The 17,671-nt window shown below is 46.7% G+C and overlaps 2 protein-coding genes across 17 annotated transcripts in view; one reads left to right on the forward strand and one right to left on the reverse strand.

The window, feature by feature from the left end:
- The window catches only part of LOC308482644 (uncharacterized protein), a 74,373-nt gene that overhangs the window by 5,170 nt on the left and 51,532 nt on the right, over window positions 1-17,671 (forward strand). For 4 of the 15 annotated variants that reach the window (XM_081015920.1, XM_081015921.1, XM_081015922.1 and 1 more), the window contains exons 1-3: window positions 86-580; window positions 7,449-7,545; window positions 16,697-16,766. The exons of 2 other annotated variants lie outside the window; for them this stretch is intronic. In XM_081015920.1, the coding sequence (XP_080872046.1) occupies window position 580; window positions 7,449-7,545; window positions 16,697-16,766 (168 nt within the window). In that variant the 5' untranslated portion in view covers window positions 86-579. Of the gene's footprint in view, window positions 1-59; window positions 581-7,448; window positions 7,546-10,712; window positions 10,928-16,696; window positions 16,767-17,671 lie in introns of those variants that run through there. 9 more of the 15 variants (XR_013989372.1, XR_013989373.1, XR_013989370.1 and 6 more) reach the window with 8 other exon arrangements.
- Window positions 14,650-17,671, reverse strand: part of ZNF683 (zinc finger protein 683) — a 29,188-nt gene continuing 26,166 nt past the window's right edge. For both annotated transcript variants that reach the window (XM_081015905.1, XM_081015906.1), the window contains one exon: window positions 14,650-16,417. In XM_081015905.1, coding sequence (XP_080872031.1) covers window positions 15,905-16,417 — 513 coding nt within the window. In that variant the 3' untranslated portion in view covers window positions 14,650-15,904. The remainder of the gene's footprint in view (window positions 16,418-17,671) is intronic.

The raw sequence follows: 17,671 nt of genomic DNA on the forward strand, positions 1-17,671 counted from the left end.
GGAGGAGGATTCCAAGGCCCGGCCCCTCAGAGAAAGAGGGAGTGCGCGTGCGCGCGTTTGGCGTTCTCCTGGCCGAGCGTTGAAAGATTCGAATTGGAACGCTCGCGTTGCAGCTGCAACGGATGGTGCTCGAAGAGGCTCGCGATATTCTGACAACAGCAACGGCGCTGGCATACAATATAAATTTAGCCTAGCATATGTGTATGCATCTTATATCTATCGCGAGCTCTGTGTGTGTGTGACACGAAAATCAATTCTAAATACTGCAGTGCAAAACATTTAAATTCTGATCGTAAAAATAATAGTGATGATAATAATATTCTGCTTGATCTCAAAACAGCATTAACACTTAGCATCGATAATAACTGGAAGTGCAGGCAGAGGTGAAACGATAGGTATAAATGGCGGATAAATGGCAAGCTGATCTTTGTTCACCAGCCTTGAAGTACAGTACAGGCGAATCGCGTGGCACTGTCTAGCAGCGACTGCCAGTGCCACCCGAAGCCTGGCTAGATCGTCGGTGGTTTTAGAAAAAGAGTATCGGGAACAGACAATCCGTCGATCCCACAGTTTGCTCGAAGTAAGTCTCATGGAGTTTAATGGTGAAAACTTGCATAGGGTTGTAGCCAGCAATATTATCACCGCTATCGTTATTATTTACTCTGTCTTTTAGGTTGACTTCTTACTGAAGGTGAGGCTATATTACAAGTCAATATGCAAAATTCAAAATCAGTAATAAAAACATGATCAGTTACAGTGTAATGAAATAATATTAAACAGTGCTGCTAAACAAAAGTTATCTTAAAACATGCCAGGATACACATAAAAACTACAAACAAACCCTAAAACCAAACCAAGATATAACAAAGCAAATGTTTTGTGTGTGTGTGATTATTATTAAGGCATTGTTATGTACTGAGTTGAATAGGATCCAAACTGTAGCAGTCTGATTGGTCCTAGAACAATAGGATCCAAAAGGCAGCAGTCTGATTGGTCCTAGAACAATAGGATTCAGAATGCAGCAGTCTGATTGGTCCTAGAACAATGCAGCAGTATGATTGGTTGGCAGGAACCACCCAATCCTGCTCCAGATAGAAGTGAATCCACAACCTGATTGGCTTACAGTAGAATTCCAGAATTAGCCAATCATGTGCAGCCCATTGTGTAAATAATGTATATAAAGCAGATACTGTGAGGGGACATTTATTCATTCCTCCTCACCACTATGAGCTGAAGAAAGAGCATGAAATCACTTTGCGACTCTGAGTATATTTCACTGGCGATGAAGGTGGGATCCCGCTGAGCTGACTGCCACACACAGCACCGCAGCACCGCCAACTGCCGCACCGCTGCCTCGCACCGTGTATCCAGGCTTCAGCTCCGGGGCACAAGGAACTCAGAATGGCAGCCAACAGCAGCTTCTCGCCATTCAACCCAGCATCTGGAGACTGGGAAGCGTACGCCTCCCGTTTCACCTTCCTCCTAGAAGCCAAAGGGGTCACCGACGAAGAAGACGCCAAGAAGAGGGCGATATTCTTCAGCGTCTGCGGAGAGGAGACGTTTGAAATCGCCCGGGCTCTCCTTGCGCCTGAAGACGTCGCTACTGTTCCATACAAAACAATAATGGAACAGCTGAAGGGGCACTTTTCGCCGCAGCCCTCAGTGGTGGCTCGTCGAAATGCCTTCTACGCAAAGCGGCAAGCCCCTGGGGAAACCATAACTGGGTTTGTGACCTCTCTCCGCCAAGCCGCCCGGTTCTGCAACTTCTCAGAGCTGGAGAACATGCTTCGTGACCGCCTCGTCGGTGGCCTGAAGGATGAGAAGCTGCAACGACGCCTCTACGCTAAGAAGGACCTAACGTTCCAGGTCGCTCTGGAGGAGGCCCTGGCAACAGAAGCTGCCGAGAGGTCGACCCAAGAGGCACGGCCGAGCCTGCCATCCCAACCGAGGGTCCACCATGAAGACCTCACCGACGACTCAGGATCCGACAGGGAGGAGGTGCACCGAGTACAGCAGCGCACTCAAGCAGCGCACAGACCACAGCTGCCTCGACGAGAAGGAGGGAACTGCGCAAGCTGCGGGGAGAGTCACGAGAGGAGGACCTGCCGTTTCCGCAACGCAGAGTGCAGGCAGTGCAGAAAATCGGGACACATCGCCCGGGTGTGTCGGGCTCGGCCCACCCGACACCAGGCATCAGATGACCAATCCAAGAGCCCCAGGTCCCGGGGCCCAACGCACCAAGGCAACTCGACGGAGCTCACGGACTTCCAGGTATACCAGTTGCCCCACCCCAACGTAGAGAAAATTTATGTAGAGGTACAGATAGAGGGGGCCCCATGCCGCATGGAGCTTGACACGGGTTCAACTCTATCCATAATCTCGGCAAGGACCTTAAGGAAACTGTGTCCCACTGGGGGTCCCAAACTCAGGCCGGCCCCATTCACCCTCCGGGACTTCCAGAAACGTAAGGTCCCCACAATGGGGGTGGGGACCTTCAGGGTGCAATACCGAGGGCGGACGCGGCAACTGGACTTGCTTGTGGTCAAGGGCCCCTACATTAGCTTACTGGGATTGGCATGGTTTGGACCACTGGGGCTAGCTGTCACCGGGGTGAACCACACTAGCTTACAAGTGGACGTGGACGCCATATGCAAGGAATTTCCAGGGGTTTTCGATGGGAAATTGGGACAGTATACGGGCCCCCCCATTGCGCTACAGCTTGACCCCGCAGTACGACCGGTCAGGCTCAAGGCCCGCCGGGTCCCGTTCGCCTTGAAACCCCGTATAGACGAGGAATTGGACCGACTCGTAGAGCAAGGAGTGCTGGAGCCGGTGCCTAATGCTCCCTGGGAAACCCCAATCGTCACACCCGTCAAGCCTAATGGTTCGGTCCGCATCTGCGCAGACTACAAATGTACCATAAACAAGGCCCTCACGGCCCACGCATACCCAGTGCCAGTGGTCAGCCATGTCCTTGCCACCCTGGCTGGGTCGAAAATTTTTGGCAAGCTGGACTTGGCCCAAGCATATCAACAGCTGCCAGTAGATGAGGCCACAGCAGAGGCACAGACGATTGTGACGCACAGAGGAGCGTTCAGGGTAAAGCGGCTGCAATTCGGTGTCAGCGTGGCACCAGGCATATTCCAGAATATAATGGACTCTCTCCTTAAAGGGATTCCTGGCGTCACCCCCTTCTTCGATGATGTGTTGATTGCCGGCCCCACACCAGAGGAGTTTGAGGACCGCCTCCGCACCGTTCTGCACCGTTTCCAGACGGCGGGTCTCAAGGTGAAGCGGGAAAAATGTCTACTAGGAGTGCCTCAGGTGGACTTTCTGGGATTTATGGTGGACGCAGAAGGGGTCCACCCGACTGGGGACAAGGTACGGGCCATTTGTGATGCCCCAGCGCCCAAGAGCAAGACTGAACTTCAGGCCTTCTTGGGACTATTGAACTTTTACCATTCCTTCCTTCCCCACAAGGCGGCGGTAGCGGAGCCCCTACACAGACTCCTGGACAAGCGGGCCCCTTGGGTGTGGGGCCAGCGCCAGGAGGCCGCATTCCAGGCAGTCAAGGACTTGCTTGTCTCAAACTCGGTCTTGGCACACTTCGACGAGAGGCTGCCGGTGGTGCTAGCATGCGACGCCTCACCCTATGGCATTGGAGCTGTCCTGGGGCACCAACTCCCGGATGGAAGAGAGGTACCGGTGGCGTACTTTTCCCAGACACTCAACACAACCGAGCGGAACTACTCGCAAATCGACAAGGAGGGTCTGGCAATCGTAAAGGGAGTAAAAAAATTCCATGATTTCTTGTACGGGCGGCCCTTCACCGTGGTGACTGACCACAAGCCGTTGCTTGGCTTGTTTGCCCCCGAAAAGCAGACCCCCCAAGTGCTGTCTCCTCGCGTCCTCAGGTGGTCAATTTTCCTTGCCAGCTACCAGTATGCACTGATTCACCGACCTGGGAAGGCGATGGGCCATGCGGACGCCCTCAGCAGGCTACCACTACCGGAAACAGGCCCTGACCCAGCACCTGCACAAGAGGTTATGAGCCTGGAGCTGCTTCCCGACCGCCCCATTCAGGCACAAGAAGTTGCACACCATTCCAAGAAAGATAGGGTCATCTCCCGGGTCCTGGACTGGGTGTGGAGGGGATGGCCCAGCAGCAGCCCCGGGCCAGAATTCGCCGGCTACACAACCCGCAAACATGAACTGTCGGCCCACAAGGGGTGCCTGTTATGGGGAAGCAGAGTCGTTGTTCCCCAGCCCCTCTGCAAAAGGGTCCTCACAGCCCTACACGAGACACATCCAGGGGTAGTAAGAATGAAGGCCCTTGCCAGGAGTTATGTGTGGTGGCCGGGGATCGATGGAGAGATAGAGGCCTGGGTCAAACACTGCCAGGCCTGCCAAGAATCCCGCCCAGATCCCCCAAGGGCCCCAGTCCAGTCCTGGGAGTCCGCCCGAGCACCATGGTCACGCCTGCATGTGGATTTCGCTGGCCCCTTTCAGGGGAAAACATTCTTCATAGTGGTGGACTCCTACACCAAATGGCTGGAAGTCGCACTGGTACCGTCCACTTCCACGTCCGCAGCCATCCGGGTACTACGCAGGCTGTTTGCAACCCACGGGCTCCCTGACACTCTCGTCTCAGACAACGGGACTGCATTTACGTCAGGAGAATTCCAAACCTTCACAGCGCAGAACGCCATCCGCCACATCCGTTCGGCGCCGTTCCACCCTGCCACCAATGGCCAAGCAGAACGCATGGTGCGGACCACCAAGGACACCCTTCGCCGCATGACGCAAGGGGACTGGGAGTACCGCCTTGCCACATTCCTTCTAGCACAGCACAGCACCCCCAGCTCAACGACTGGCCGGAGCCCCGCTGAACTACTAATGGGTCGGCGCCTTGCAATCAGATTGGACCGCCTTCACCCCGATAGAGCTCAGGATGAGGTAGTGGTGGGGGAAGGCAGGAACCCCCGGACCTTCGAGGCCCAGGACCCAGTGTACGCAAAGAATTTTGGGGCAGGCCCAGCATGGGTACCCGCCACAATCACCAGGGTCACTGGCCCCGTGTCGTACGAGGTGCTAACGGATGGGGGGCAATGCTGGCGCCGCCACTGCGACCAGATACGGCGACGATTCCCGGGAGAAAACCAGGAGGAGGACAGGTCAGAGGAGTCCCAAGGGAACAGCGGGGCAGTGAGGCCCATAGAGCAGGAGGGGCCAGCAGGAGAGGCAGAATCAGTAAATACAGAGAGGACCCGTGAGGCCGAAAGGACACCGGAACCAGAACCACGACTGAGCGAGCCGGTTGCACCAGACCAAACAGCCGCATCACAGCCAGCATCCTTGGAACACGAGCCAGAACCCGGAGCCCGGACCAGGGAACACCCCAGGCCACAACGCACACGTAGGCCGCCGGCATACCTTGAGGACTATGAATGCGACCTCCCGGGCAGGACTGGAACTTAGAGGGGAGGGGTGTTATGTACTGAGTTGAATAGGATCCAAACTGTAGCAGTCTGATTGGTCCTAGAACAATAGGATCCAAAAGGCAGCAGTCTGATTGGTCCTAGAACAATAGGATTCAGAATGCAGCAGTCTGATTGGTCCTAGAACAATGCAGCAGTATGATTGGTTGGCAGGAACCACCCAATCCTGCTCCAGATAGAAGTGAATCCACAACCTGATTGGCTTACAGTAGAATTCCAGAATTAGCCAATCATGTGCAGCCCATTGTGTAAATAATGTATATAAAGCAGATACTGTGAGGGGACATTTATTCATTCCTCCTCACCACTATGAGCTGAAGAAAGAGCATGAAATCACTTTGCGACTCTGAGTATATTTCAGGCATCATTTATTTATTTTTAAAAAAGATTATTTACTATGAATAATTAGTTCTTCAATTTGCTTGTTTTCCTGTTCATGCCCAATATTTTCTCCCTTTTTTATCAGATTCATTCAGGAGTCTTTTTACACCCATCGGCACACCGGGATTTTTCAATGAGTCTTGTGGGCACCAACGCCTCTGGTCATTTCTTTCCCCCCACCACCATATGAGGCACGAAAAGAGCATGCACACCACACACTTCACTTTTCAAAGGATCTGAATAAAAGGCAGATCTAGTATAATTAATCTGAGCACATGGAGCTGAAAGAAAAAGAAGTGACTCTTCCAACTCTTTTCTTCAACTCTGTTCTTTTTGAGGAATAAAAGGGTGACTATCCTTGAAGAGTGATTAGATGGGGCGGTTCAGAGGCTTCATGGGCAATAGGGAAGACCTCAGCAGTGGTGGACTTTGGGCTCTTAAATTTCAGTGTCGCCCTGCGTGATGCTAAAATTTGGTGTCCCCTGCCTCTTGCGCTCTGTTTTACAGCATTGTTGTGCTGCTTGGCAGCACGGTGCCCAGTGCAGCCACACCGGTTGTGCTACCCTAAAACCACCTCTGACCTCAGTATCTTGAAACCCACACTTGCCATGTTGGCAACCCCCTATATCTGATAGCAAGCATATGTGCAGTGACTGTGGTTTTCTTAACGTTTGTACAGGGCCCTAGAAAATTTGGCATTTTATAACGATCGGTATTTCCTGAAGTAACCCTGCTGTCAGTCTGCGTTAAGAACACTGATAAGTGATAGCCTGAATTTGGCAAGCATGAAAGAAAGGATGTAAAATGTTTGCTTTACCTTCAATGAAACTTCACGTTTCTGTCAGTCTAGAAGACATCTGAAGGCAGCCCTGTTTAGGGAAGCTTTTAATGTTTGATGTATCGCAGTATTTTAATATTCTTTTGGAAGCCGCCCAGGGTGGCTGGGGAAACCCAGCCAGATGGGCGGGGTATAAATAATAAATTATTATTATTATTATTATTATTATTATTATTATTATTATATAGTCTCTGTCTTCGAAAAAGAGCTTCCAGCGGCTCCTTCTGAATACCACAGGGCTCTGGAATAGGGCTAGAGAGCCTTTGACCCTTCAGACATTTTTGAACTCCAACTCCCATCAGCCCCAGCCTAGATAGCCAATGATCAGATGATAGGAGTTGTAGTCCAACAGCTTCAGGAGGTTCATTACCTCTAGAAAAGTATCAAAGTTCAGATTTAAGGCTGCTGGCAAGAAGGGCTATCCACTGCCCACTCTTCTTCTGGTAGGGCTCCTGTGCTTTAAACAGCCAGTAGGCAAGTAGAATTTCAACAGGGATAGCTTTTTTTTTCAGCATGGAGAGGCTGTCCTATGGGGAAAACTTTATCCGCTAAAATCTGTCTGCCATGTAGTTGCTAATGCACAGGAGCCTTGCCAAGGGGGGAAATGTAAGAACTCTATTATTATTTTAATTATCACCTATTGTTTGATTAATGTGTACTTCATTCATTAGCATTTTCAAATAACCTGCAATTATGCTTTACAATTCTTGTTATCTTGCATCCTCTTCCAGTGAAATCGATTTACAGGCTGGATCATAAGACCAAATTCCAGAGCAGTAACTGTCGTATCCTTGTTATGATCAAAGCAACAGATAAAGCTAAGATACAGTGAGTGACTTCTTCAAACCACCACTCCCCTTTCCTTCCAGTCTAAAACCAAATCATTCTGAAACACTCACTCCCCCTAACAACCTTGAGTAGAACTTAAGATGTTTCCCATTCAAGCCTTGACCTCTCCAAAACAAAGTGTTGTATATGATGCTAGTCCACAGAGCAGACCCATTGAAGTTAATGGGCCTGACTAAATTAGATTCAGTCATTTTAGTGGATTTACACTGAGTTGAACTTAGTTGGATACAACCTTAAAACTGAATAAATTCTTGCCTCTATCACACTTATTTTATTTATCTGCTACATGAAATAATGGCATTTCATCTAAGACATGGTAGGGATGGAATGAGGGATTAGAAGGGAAATGGAAAGCAAGTAAATTCAGATATTAATTCTTCATAATGTTCAGGGCTTGCATTCCAATTAAAGCAATTTTAATTGATTTATCATAGCAGTTTCCATTGGTTGATAAAATGGGGGGGGGGGGGACAGAGACCAAAACAGTACATATTCCAATTGTTCAATGCCAGTTAAACTTTAAAGAAAAAATATATATGTGAAGTTAAACATGATGTTGAGGTTGGCTTTTCATTTTCATCATCATTATTAATTGTGTCACAGACAGGAAGTTCAAGGAACTGAAGTTACAGCGGTGCATTTAAAGTAACTGTGTATAAGCAAAATTGTACGCAAAAATATTATATTAGGACAAATTCACACTAAAACGTAGGTGAATGTTCACGAGGACTTTTTAAAAAAACAAACAACCCTGCAGATTAACGTGGAGAATTGAATTTAGAAATCAAAAGAAACTGAAATAGACAGATTTGCCCATCGTTACATAGAACCTTCTATATCAGGTGCACAAAGTGGTAACCTCAATGGATAGGAATATACAGAGAGATGATGTGGGGGAGGGAATATTTTTACACAGCCCATAGGTGTGTCCCATTATGATGCAGAGCACCAGTAAAAGTATAAGCCACTCAGAAGAGTAAAAGATCCAATCCGAATGGGTGTGTGACCTGCTGTCATCCAGCAATGAATTGGGAAAGCATCTCATAAGCACCTAGAGAAGAACAATTATTTTCCGTAGTGAGTCGGCCACTCCTAGATCCTATTAAACCTCAGTCTGATTATTTCAAATGTGGGTGATCGTGTGCGTCACCAATATGAGCAGTGAAACCAGTGATTTAAATGGAATAGAATGTGAGAGCCAGTTAGCATTTTAGATTAGGACTGGGGAGGCCCAGGTTCAACTCACGAAGCTTGCTGGGTAGCATTGGGTCAGTAATTCGCTTTTTCAACCTATGTACCACACCATGTTTTGAGCAGGCATCGAAAACAGTACAGTGGAACCTCGGTTTTTGAACGTAATCCATTCCGGAAGACCGTTTGACTTCCGAAATGTTTGAAAACCGAAAACTGAAAGCGGAAGGCTCAATACAATAGGGAAACTCAAAACGGAAGCTGTGTAGCATTTTCGGCTTCTGAAAATCGTTCGGAAACCGGAGCAGTTACTTCCAGGTTTTCGGCATTTGAAAGCCGAAATGTACGATTACAGAGGCGTTCAACAACTGAGGTTCCACTGTACAATGAAGGTGCCTGAACAACATTAACAGGCAGTGAGTTCCAGAGAACAGGTGCTGGGGTTGCCATATTTCAGAAAGTAATGTTCCTGACACACACAAAGTGCATTGCCATACATCTGGCTTGCCATAACTCCTCCCTGACACCATTTTAGGCAAGCCTAACAGGTGCTGCCCCACTATAAACGTTCCAAGTGCAACAACAGGGATAATTCAGTGTTGAGCATAAGGGTTAAATATGTTAATGTTAAAATCCACTAGCCAAGGCCAGGGGATGGGTGGGTTGCTTAGAGACCAAAGAGACATGGTCTCTGCCGAGGTAACACATGCTTTAATTGGATGTGTAGTTCTGATGCAATTTCCCCCGTATGTTTAAGCTGAATGGCTCACTGAACTAAGAAATATAAAATCTTTCTATTCCTTTATCTTAATATTTTACAGTACTTTTGCTGTTTCCTCAGTAAAGTGTTTGCATAGCCCTTGGAATGTAACCCTCACATAAGATGTGATTCCCCTTTACTTGTGGGGTGGGGCTCCTGCACACCATTTACTGCTCTGCCAAAGGTAGCAAAATCCTATATTATTATTGCTATGCTTTTGAATTGCTTCATATGAAACATCTCAGAGACATTTAACATTTAAAAAAAAAATCAGCAATAGCAACCCATATGAAACACTTTCTTGTATACAAATAATTAAAACCATTTACGGTAATATATAAAAAATACAATTACAGCAATTTCAGATATAAAAGCACAATTAAAACAATTTGGTATATAAGAACCATTTCAAATCCAATACAGATACAGACTTGAGCTGGCCCTGAGCATGAGAGTTTGGTGACAAACGTAATTAAAGCAACATCACTGCCACACAGACAGTGTGGTTTCTGTCCTTCTGGAGCTGTTTTAATAGATGCAATCTGTTTTGTAGCTGGAGCTCTTAGAGGTGTCGTCAGCCCATTGGGTGATGGAAGGGGCGGGTTTGTCCTCGCAGTTTTGCAAGATGAGTTGCTTGGCAGCTGGGACTGCTTGGGGAAGTATTTACTCGAGGGTTATGTCCTATAAAACTGGCACATACCCCACCAGCAGAGTGAAGGAAACCTCAAGCACCAAATTATATACAGGTCAAAACTACACCAGAAGGCTGCTGTTGGTGAGCACTCCCACATCATATACCCAAGGGTGCCAGATGGCTGTCTGCCAGTGTTGGCTCCAGGCTCTGGGGCGTCCTTGAGCAAGGTGTTCTCAATAACCCTAGCCTGCTTTTCTTCCTCACGACTGTTGGTGCTGCCCATTTGCTTGACTGTAATGCAACCCAAAGCTGTTGATCTTGTTAGAATTCTGCTCCTTGATTGCAGTCATTGGATTTTTGTCTATCACATGACGGTATATGTTTTGACTCCACAGAGTGGGAAGTGATGGAGACAGGATGTTTGTGTTACTGTGTTCCGTGAAGTGGGACTATTGTCCTTTGTTCTTTTTCTCTTTGCTGTCTGATGCTAGAAAGAGAGGGAGCCATGTTGCAGTGCTCTGTGTGTGTTTATATGTAAATAAAGTAGATTAGTCAAAATGCTGAGTTGCTGAGGTCTGTTACGCATGATGCACAAACTCTGCGGATCCTTAAGTGTGCCGGTGTCAGTTGGCATCGGTTGCTGTGATGTTCGGGCTGAAGAAAGCTTTTGAAGCTTCTGAATGATTGACCAGGAGAGAGAGAATATGCCAGTCGGGCATGTGTCTCTGCCAGGGTCCTACTCGAGTGTGTGACGAGCTCCTGACAGATCTTACCGGGTGAGGCCTTGGCTTTCTAGGGCCTAGCTGATAACTAGGCTTCTTGTCACTCCCATTGCAGCAGATCAGCTCATGGGAGCCCGGGTGATGCCATCACCTCCTGGGCAGGTGACAGGAAAGAGGGCCCAGCCTAGATGGTGAGAGCAGCAGCAAGCTGATATGGCAGTTCCTCCACTATATGTCATGGTGGAAGCCATGTTTATTCTTGTGACTGCTTTATCTACATATTAAGTGGTAGGTGTGGCTAATTTTATCATCAAAATGTGCATATATGTGGGAGGAGCTGAAGACATCTTATAGGTACTGTCAGGGAACTGCCATCGGAGCTAGAGGCAGAGGGAAGGCTCCAGAGGGATGGCGGAGAGGGTCCCAGTAGGGAGAGAGGCAGCCCGTCCGCTGGGGAAGGAAATCAGCGTAACACCAGTAGAGAAGGGGGGCAGATGGGGGAATCGGAGAGGAGGCTCCAAGACTCCTCGCCAGAGACCAGCGGAGAGAGTACGGGTACTCCGCTGCCCACACCCTCCCTGCGCAGAAGACTTCCGCGCAGGGAGAGTAGGAGGAGACTTGGCGTCAAAGAACTTTTGTGCTGGAAGAAGTTTAAGAAACGCCCACTGACGGATTCTGCCAGCGACTGAGACAGTCACGATGCTGGAGGCTGTTCAGTCAGAAAGGGTTTAACCAGGTAACCTCGCCAGCAGTGGCGGCAACTTACGCACGAGCAACCCCTAAATCCATTACAGGTACTTTTCTTCCAACCTGGCTGGTTCCTTGAGCCAAACTGGGAATCTGCTGCCCCTGTGGATCTTGCAGTCTGAGGCAGTCACCTCACATGACTTCAGGTGGGCTGGCCCTACCCGCTCCCTTACCCAGAAAGCAGTCATACCTCCATGTTCTAAGTAAGGATGGGTGAATGTGTCAGTTTCAGTTTCCTCTCTGTTTCTTATTTCCCAATACTAAGTTCAGGACAGGTCTCCACATTTTTACATCAGTCTTTAAAAAAATCTAAGTCCTCATGAAAATCCTGATATACATATTTTTGTATGCACTTTTGCCTACCAGACACATTTTTACAAATAAGTTTCCCCTAATGCATATGTGTGCGTTATTTTCACTAATATATGTATTTTTATGCACATTTTACCTTATCATGTGCATTTTTGTATTAGTTAGCTGGAGAACCGCGTTGCTAAATTCACAGAAGTGCACATTTCAAAGATGGCTGTGTTTTGATCCCCATATTGTTTCAGAAAGTGTGAATTAGTTAGCTTCACCTTGAAATGCAAACTTAATCAAATTACTCTCCTCCCTACTTTTGAGACAGCCACCATTGCTGCCCTCTGCTTTTGGGGGTCTCTCATTTGCCCACTTTCCTCACTCTGATGGTCTTATTGGTGATTCTGGCCTCCTTCCCTCCAAATCCTGACAATTCCAGACCCTCCGCATCCGCCCATCCTCTTGCTTTTCTATCTTTGGAGTTCATTCTTTGGAAGCTTGTAGATGGGTTCTTAGTATTATAAACAGATCATTCAGATTTCAATACAGTGGTACCTCAGTTTAAGTACTTACTGTAATTCATTCCGGAGATTCATTCTTAACCTGAAACTGTTCTTAACCTGAAGCACCACTTTCGCTAATGGGGCCTCCTGCTGCTGCCACACCGCCAGAGCACGATTTCTGTTCTCATCCTGAAGCAAAGTTCTTAACCCGAGGTAATATTTCTGGGTTAGCGGAGTCTGTAACCTGAAGCGTAGGTAACCCGAGGTACAACTGTAAAGCAATTTTAGTGCTAAAACTGAAACCATTCGCCTTCATGTCTCTTCTCTCTCTCTCATCCTTCCACCTATGCATCTCTCTTCCTCAGTCCGGACTTAAGACTAGAAAAATGAGAATAAGCCAAATAAGCCAAGAAACTGAAATGGATCGATTCCTCCATCCCTAATCCTCAGACACTTTGCTCCCACCTTTCACTTTTCAAAGGCATCCGACTCCTTCTTTGCCACATATGTTTGGAGCAGCCTTCCAGAACACCTGTGTGATGACACCTCTCTCTTACTTCATTTAAAGCCCTACTTTGAACCCACGTTTCCCATCAAGCCTTTGGCACAACGCCTATTCTCCACACCCTATGTAACTAACCCTAATCAAGTGGAGCAGAAAAAAATTGCATATTATTTCCCCCGCCTCCAATGTTGAATTTTAAAGATTTGTAAGATCTTTAGACAGGCAACTAGCCTCTTGCATTCTGTGAAGCACTGCACACTAAATACTATGGAACAACAACAACAACAACAATAATAATAGGGTATCAAATTGATGCATCTCATCAGAACAAAGATTTCTTGCTGAACAGGACGTTGACCAGCAAAGCTCTGGTGAAGAAATACAAAACTCCATCTGTGTGAGGAAAACAAGGTCACAGCCACACCATACATTTAAAGCTCTCTTATACCACTTGAGTGGGACGCAGGTGGCGCTGTGGGTTAAACCACAGAGCCTAGGACTTGCTGATCAGAAGGTTGGCGGTTCGAATCCCCGTGACAGGGTGAGCTCCCGTTGCTCGGTCCCTGCTCCTGCTAAGCTAGCAGTTCAAAAGCACATCAAAGTGCAAGTAGATAAATAGGTATTGCTCCGGTGGGAAGGTAAACGGCGTTTCCGTGTGCTGCTCTGGTTTGCCAGAAGCGGCTTAGTCATGCTGGCCACATGACCCGGAAGCTGTACACCGGTTCCCTCAGCCAATAAAACGAGATGAGCCCACCCCACCCCACAACCCAACCCAACCCAACAACTCAACCCAACCCACAACCCAACCCAACCAACAACTCAACCCAACCCAACCCAACACCCAACCACTCAGCCCAACCACTCAGCCGCAACCCCAGAGTCGGTCATGACTGGACCTAATGGTCGGGGTTCCTTTACCTTTACCTTTATACCACTCGAACAGCCATGGCTTCCCTCAAATTGTTTATTTATTTGGTTGTAAGTTTCTTTGGGTTGCCCTGGGCAAGATAAAGTGACTAACAAATATAATAATAATAATAATAATAATAATAATAATAATAATACAACAATGGAACTGTAATTTGTTTATTGGGCTGGGCTGGGAATTGTAGCTCTGTGAGAAGTCTCCTTCCAGCACCCTTAAACTACAATTCTCAGGATTCTTTGCAGGGGGGATGCCATGACTGTTAAAGTGATATGTGAGTTTTTTAAATGCATGACATGGATGTGAACATACAGGATTTTTTTTGGAAATTAGAGCTTGTTTGGTGACAGATATTTTCAGAGGGGGAAGTGTGTGGGGGTAGTAGTAAGAGTCCTTTCTGAAGAGGACACACAAAAGCAAAGGAAGCTGTGTTGGTCTATGGGGCGGGCAGGGGGAAAGAATCTAAAATTCATTCATGGTCAGGCAACATTTTAGGACTAGCCAAAGTGTCACAGAACAATGAGCTGCATTTTCCAGAAAACTTAATCTGGCTGGATGTTGAGCAAAGCAGGGCTGAGAGAGGAGGGGAAACAGTTTAATGAAAAACAGAGCAAGTAGAATGAGGGCTGAATTTCACACACCCCTCCACAAATGCTGCTGATCCAGTTTGCCTCCCTGCCTCACCGTAGTTGCTTTAAAAGCAGTTGAGAGGTGCAATCATGGATTTAATTTATTTTGCATTTATTTTGACTCTTGGCTACTTCTCAACACCAGGGGGCAGGTGTGGATGATTAGTCATCTATATGTGTATTTATTTAGCAGACGTTAGAAGCTACTTTATTGTATAAACTTACAGGCAGTTTACATGAAATATACATTAAAATTATCAATAAAAGTCCAGAGTTAAAATGAAGCTAACCTAAAGAAACGAACAAAAATCAAAATATCAATAAAACCAACAGTTAAAAACATGCATTATAAAATAAAACTGCATGTTAAAATACACACTGACCTTACGTATCTGTGTAGATTTGCCTAAATAACAAAAAAAATTAGCAGTTAAAAAAGTCAGAACTTTTCCTATAAAGCAAGGCATAAGCTCCTTGTGCCATGCTACCCATGCCTCAGTACCAGAGAAATTAAAGCATTTTTAGAAGTGTGGGTTAAAGTCCTAGGCTTGTATATCCTTTAATTCAGGGGGTGGGACCATTTCCCAGCACAAATGGTTTCCTCATGGGGAACCAGGGAGGAGGTGCATGCCAGTCGTGGGTGGGGCAAAATGTCTTGGATCAACTCAATTCTTTCATTTATTTGGGCTATTTATAGCCCACTTTTCAGCAAAGACTCTCAGAGTAGCATACAATAGGAGAATAATCACAATTTATAAGCAATAAAACATGGAAATAATAAAAACTGAAATAAAACAAGACACAGCTGAGCGATACAATAAGGTAAAACGGCAACATTAAAAACCCCAAACACGTAAAAGGCCTGGGAAAAGAAAAAAGGGTTTCAATGGCATCATCACTAACAAGAACCACCAAGGCTGGTTCAAGGCACGCCTCTTGGGAGTTATTTCCAGAGTTAGTGGCTACGTAGACACCATACATTTAAAGCACATTTTCATCAAAGAACCCTGGAAACAGTAGTTGCCATTTACAGAGTTGCCATTCCCAGTGCCCTTTTTTAAAAAAACAAACTACAATTCCCAGAATTCTTTGGGGGAAGTCAAGTCATGTGCTTTAAATGTGTCTTAAATACGTACAGTAATACCTCTGGTTACGAACTGTCCTCCTTGCGAATGCTTCGGGTTATGAGCTCCGCTAACCCAGAAGTAGATCTCCTGGTTGCAAACTTTGCCCTGGGATGTGCATGTGCAGCAGGAGGCCCCATTAGCAAAAGCTCAGGTTAAGAACAGTTTCAGGATAAGAACAGACCTCCGGAACGAATTAAGTTCGTAACCCGAGGTACTACTGTATATGGCACGTGCACAGTCAGCAGGCTTCCATCCTGCCTCTTACAGACTGGCGGGGCAGCCGTGAGCCCAACATTTAGGCTGGTTGTGTTGGCAAAGACTCTCTCTTAAAACAAAGGGTGTAGCTCATCGCTGGGAAGAACGCAAACTGCCTGTGGGGGCTTGGTGAGCAGAGGGCGTTGTGCTGACCAGCTGCCACCATTTCCCTCAGGATGATGGCCTCCACTAGCACAGCAGCCCTGACAGGATCAGGCTCTCCCTCCTCCAGCTGGTCGGCATGCGGGCTGAAGTCAAAGCGGTCAATCATGTCGTTGAAATGGCAGAGCTGGGCAGGCGAGCAGTTGGCACACGGGTTAAGCGGGCAATACCCCCGCCGGTGCACCTCCAGGCTAACCCAGTGGATGTAGGTCTTGCGGCAGCGGGGGCAGTGGTGTAGGCGCTGGTGATCATGGAGGCGCTGGTGGAGTTTGAGGTGGATGTGCTGGGTGAAACGGCTGTGGCATAGGCAGCATGCGTAAGCCTTTATCCCAGAGTGCAGGCGGAGATGGGTTTTGAGGTTGCTGGTACTGCTGAAGCGTTTGGGGCAGACCTAGGGGAGAGATTGGTTTCTTGTTAGCCCAGGCACCAGTGCATTATGGGAAGGAGAAAGCCCTAGACTGGCTCATCTGTGCCTAATTTCCAGAATGATGCGGTTCATATTAAACCTTGAGCTTGCTCCTTTACTTGTCAAACATTAGTTCAGAAATCTCTGAACTATACCTGAAAGTACTGCCCACATGCTAGGTGAACTGAATTTCAGTTTTGGCTAGAACTATGAATGATTTCTAGTTTATTCTCTTACATGTGGTTTCCCCCTCTCTCTCGTTAGACTCTTTGGGCCTTTAAACTTAAAGAACATAATCATCGGGAAAAGGAGATTAAACCATCTACATTCCACTGTATGTATATTTTGATGTTCCCTTAGTCTTTTTAAGCATACAGTGGTACAAATGCTTCAGGTTACAGACTCTGCTAACCTGGAAGTAGTTCCTCAGGTTAAGAACTTTACTTCAGGATGAGCACAGAAATCGTGTGGCGGTGGTGCGGCAGCAGCGGGAGGCCCCATTAGCTAAAGTGGTACCTCAGGTTAAGAACAGTTTCAGGTTAAGAATGGACCTCTAGAACAAATTAAGTTCTTAACCAGAGGTACCACTGTATTTTATAGTTCAGTGCAGCGACTTATAACATTCTGAATGCAGGAAAAAAATGAGCAAGGATTATTTGGATCAACTTGAATTGACCTGTGAATTGAACTGGTTTGTTTTGTAAAGGGATGTTCATGAACGTTCTCTTTTGGACATGTTGATTTTGAACTAGTTTCTTTTTAAAGTTTCCAAGCTCTGAGTATAGTGTAATTCAGCAGTGCTTTTCCTTGTGGCCATACGAAGAAATAAGGCCCACATGACTTTAATTAGAAGCTTTCTCCTTTTGGTTTCTAGTCCTAATTGCTTACAAATTCAGTGTGGCCCCAATGAATCACTGGTGAATTGCATGATAATTTGTAGGTTTCTGTCGCCTGCTGAGACTTTTATTTCCTGCTGCACTGTAATGCAACCAAAGCCGTGTACAAATATAGAACTTTAAAAAAAGCCATGGATACAGTAAATCAAATTTAAATGCAACACACAAATACAACAATCATATATGATAAAAGAATTAAGGAAGTCTGAAATGTGAAGAAAGATTTGGCATCCATTTCTTACACTTAGATATTGAAATATTAATATGCCTAATAAGCTAATGATAAAATTAAGTACAGTGGTGCCTCGCAAGACAAAATTAATTCGTTCCGCAAGTTTTTTCT

Source organism: Podarcis pityusensis (assembly GCF_964106645.2).
Source record: "Podarcis pityusensis genome assembly, chromosome: 8".
Classification (NCBI taxonomy): Eukaryota; Metazoa; Chordata; class Lepidosauria; order Squamata; family Lacertidae; genus Podarcis; species Podarcis pityusensis.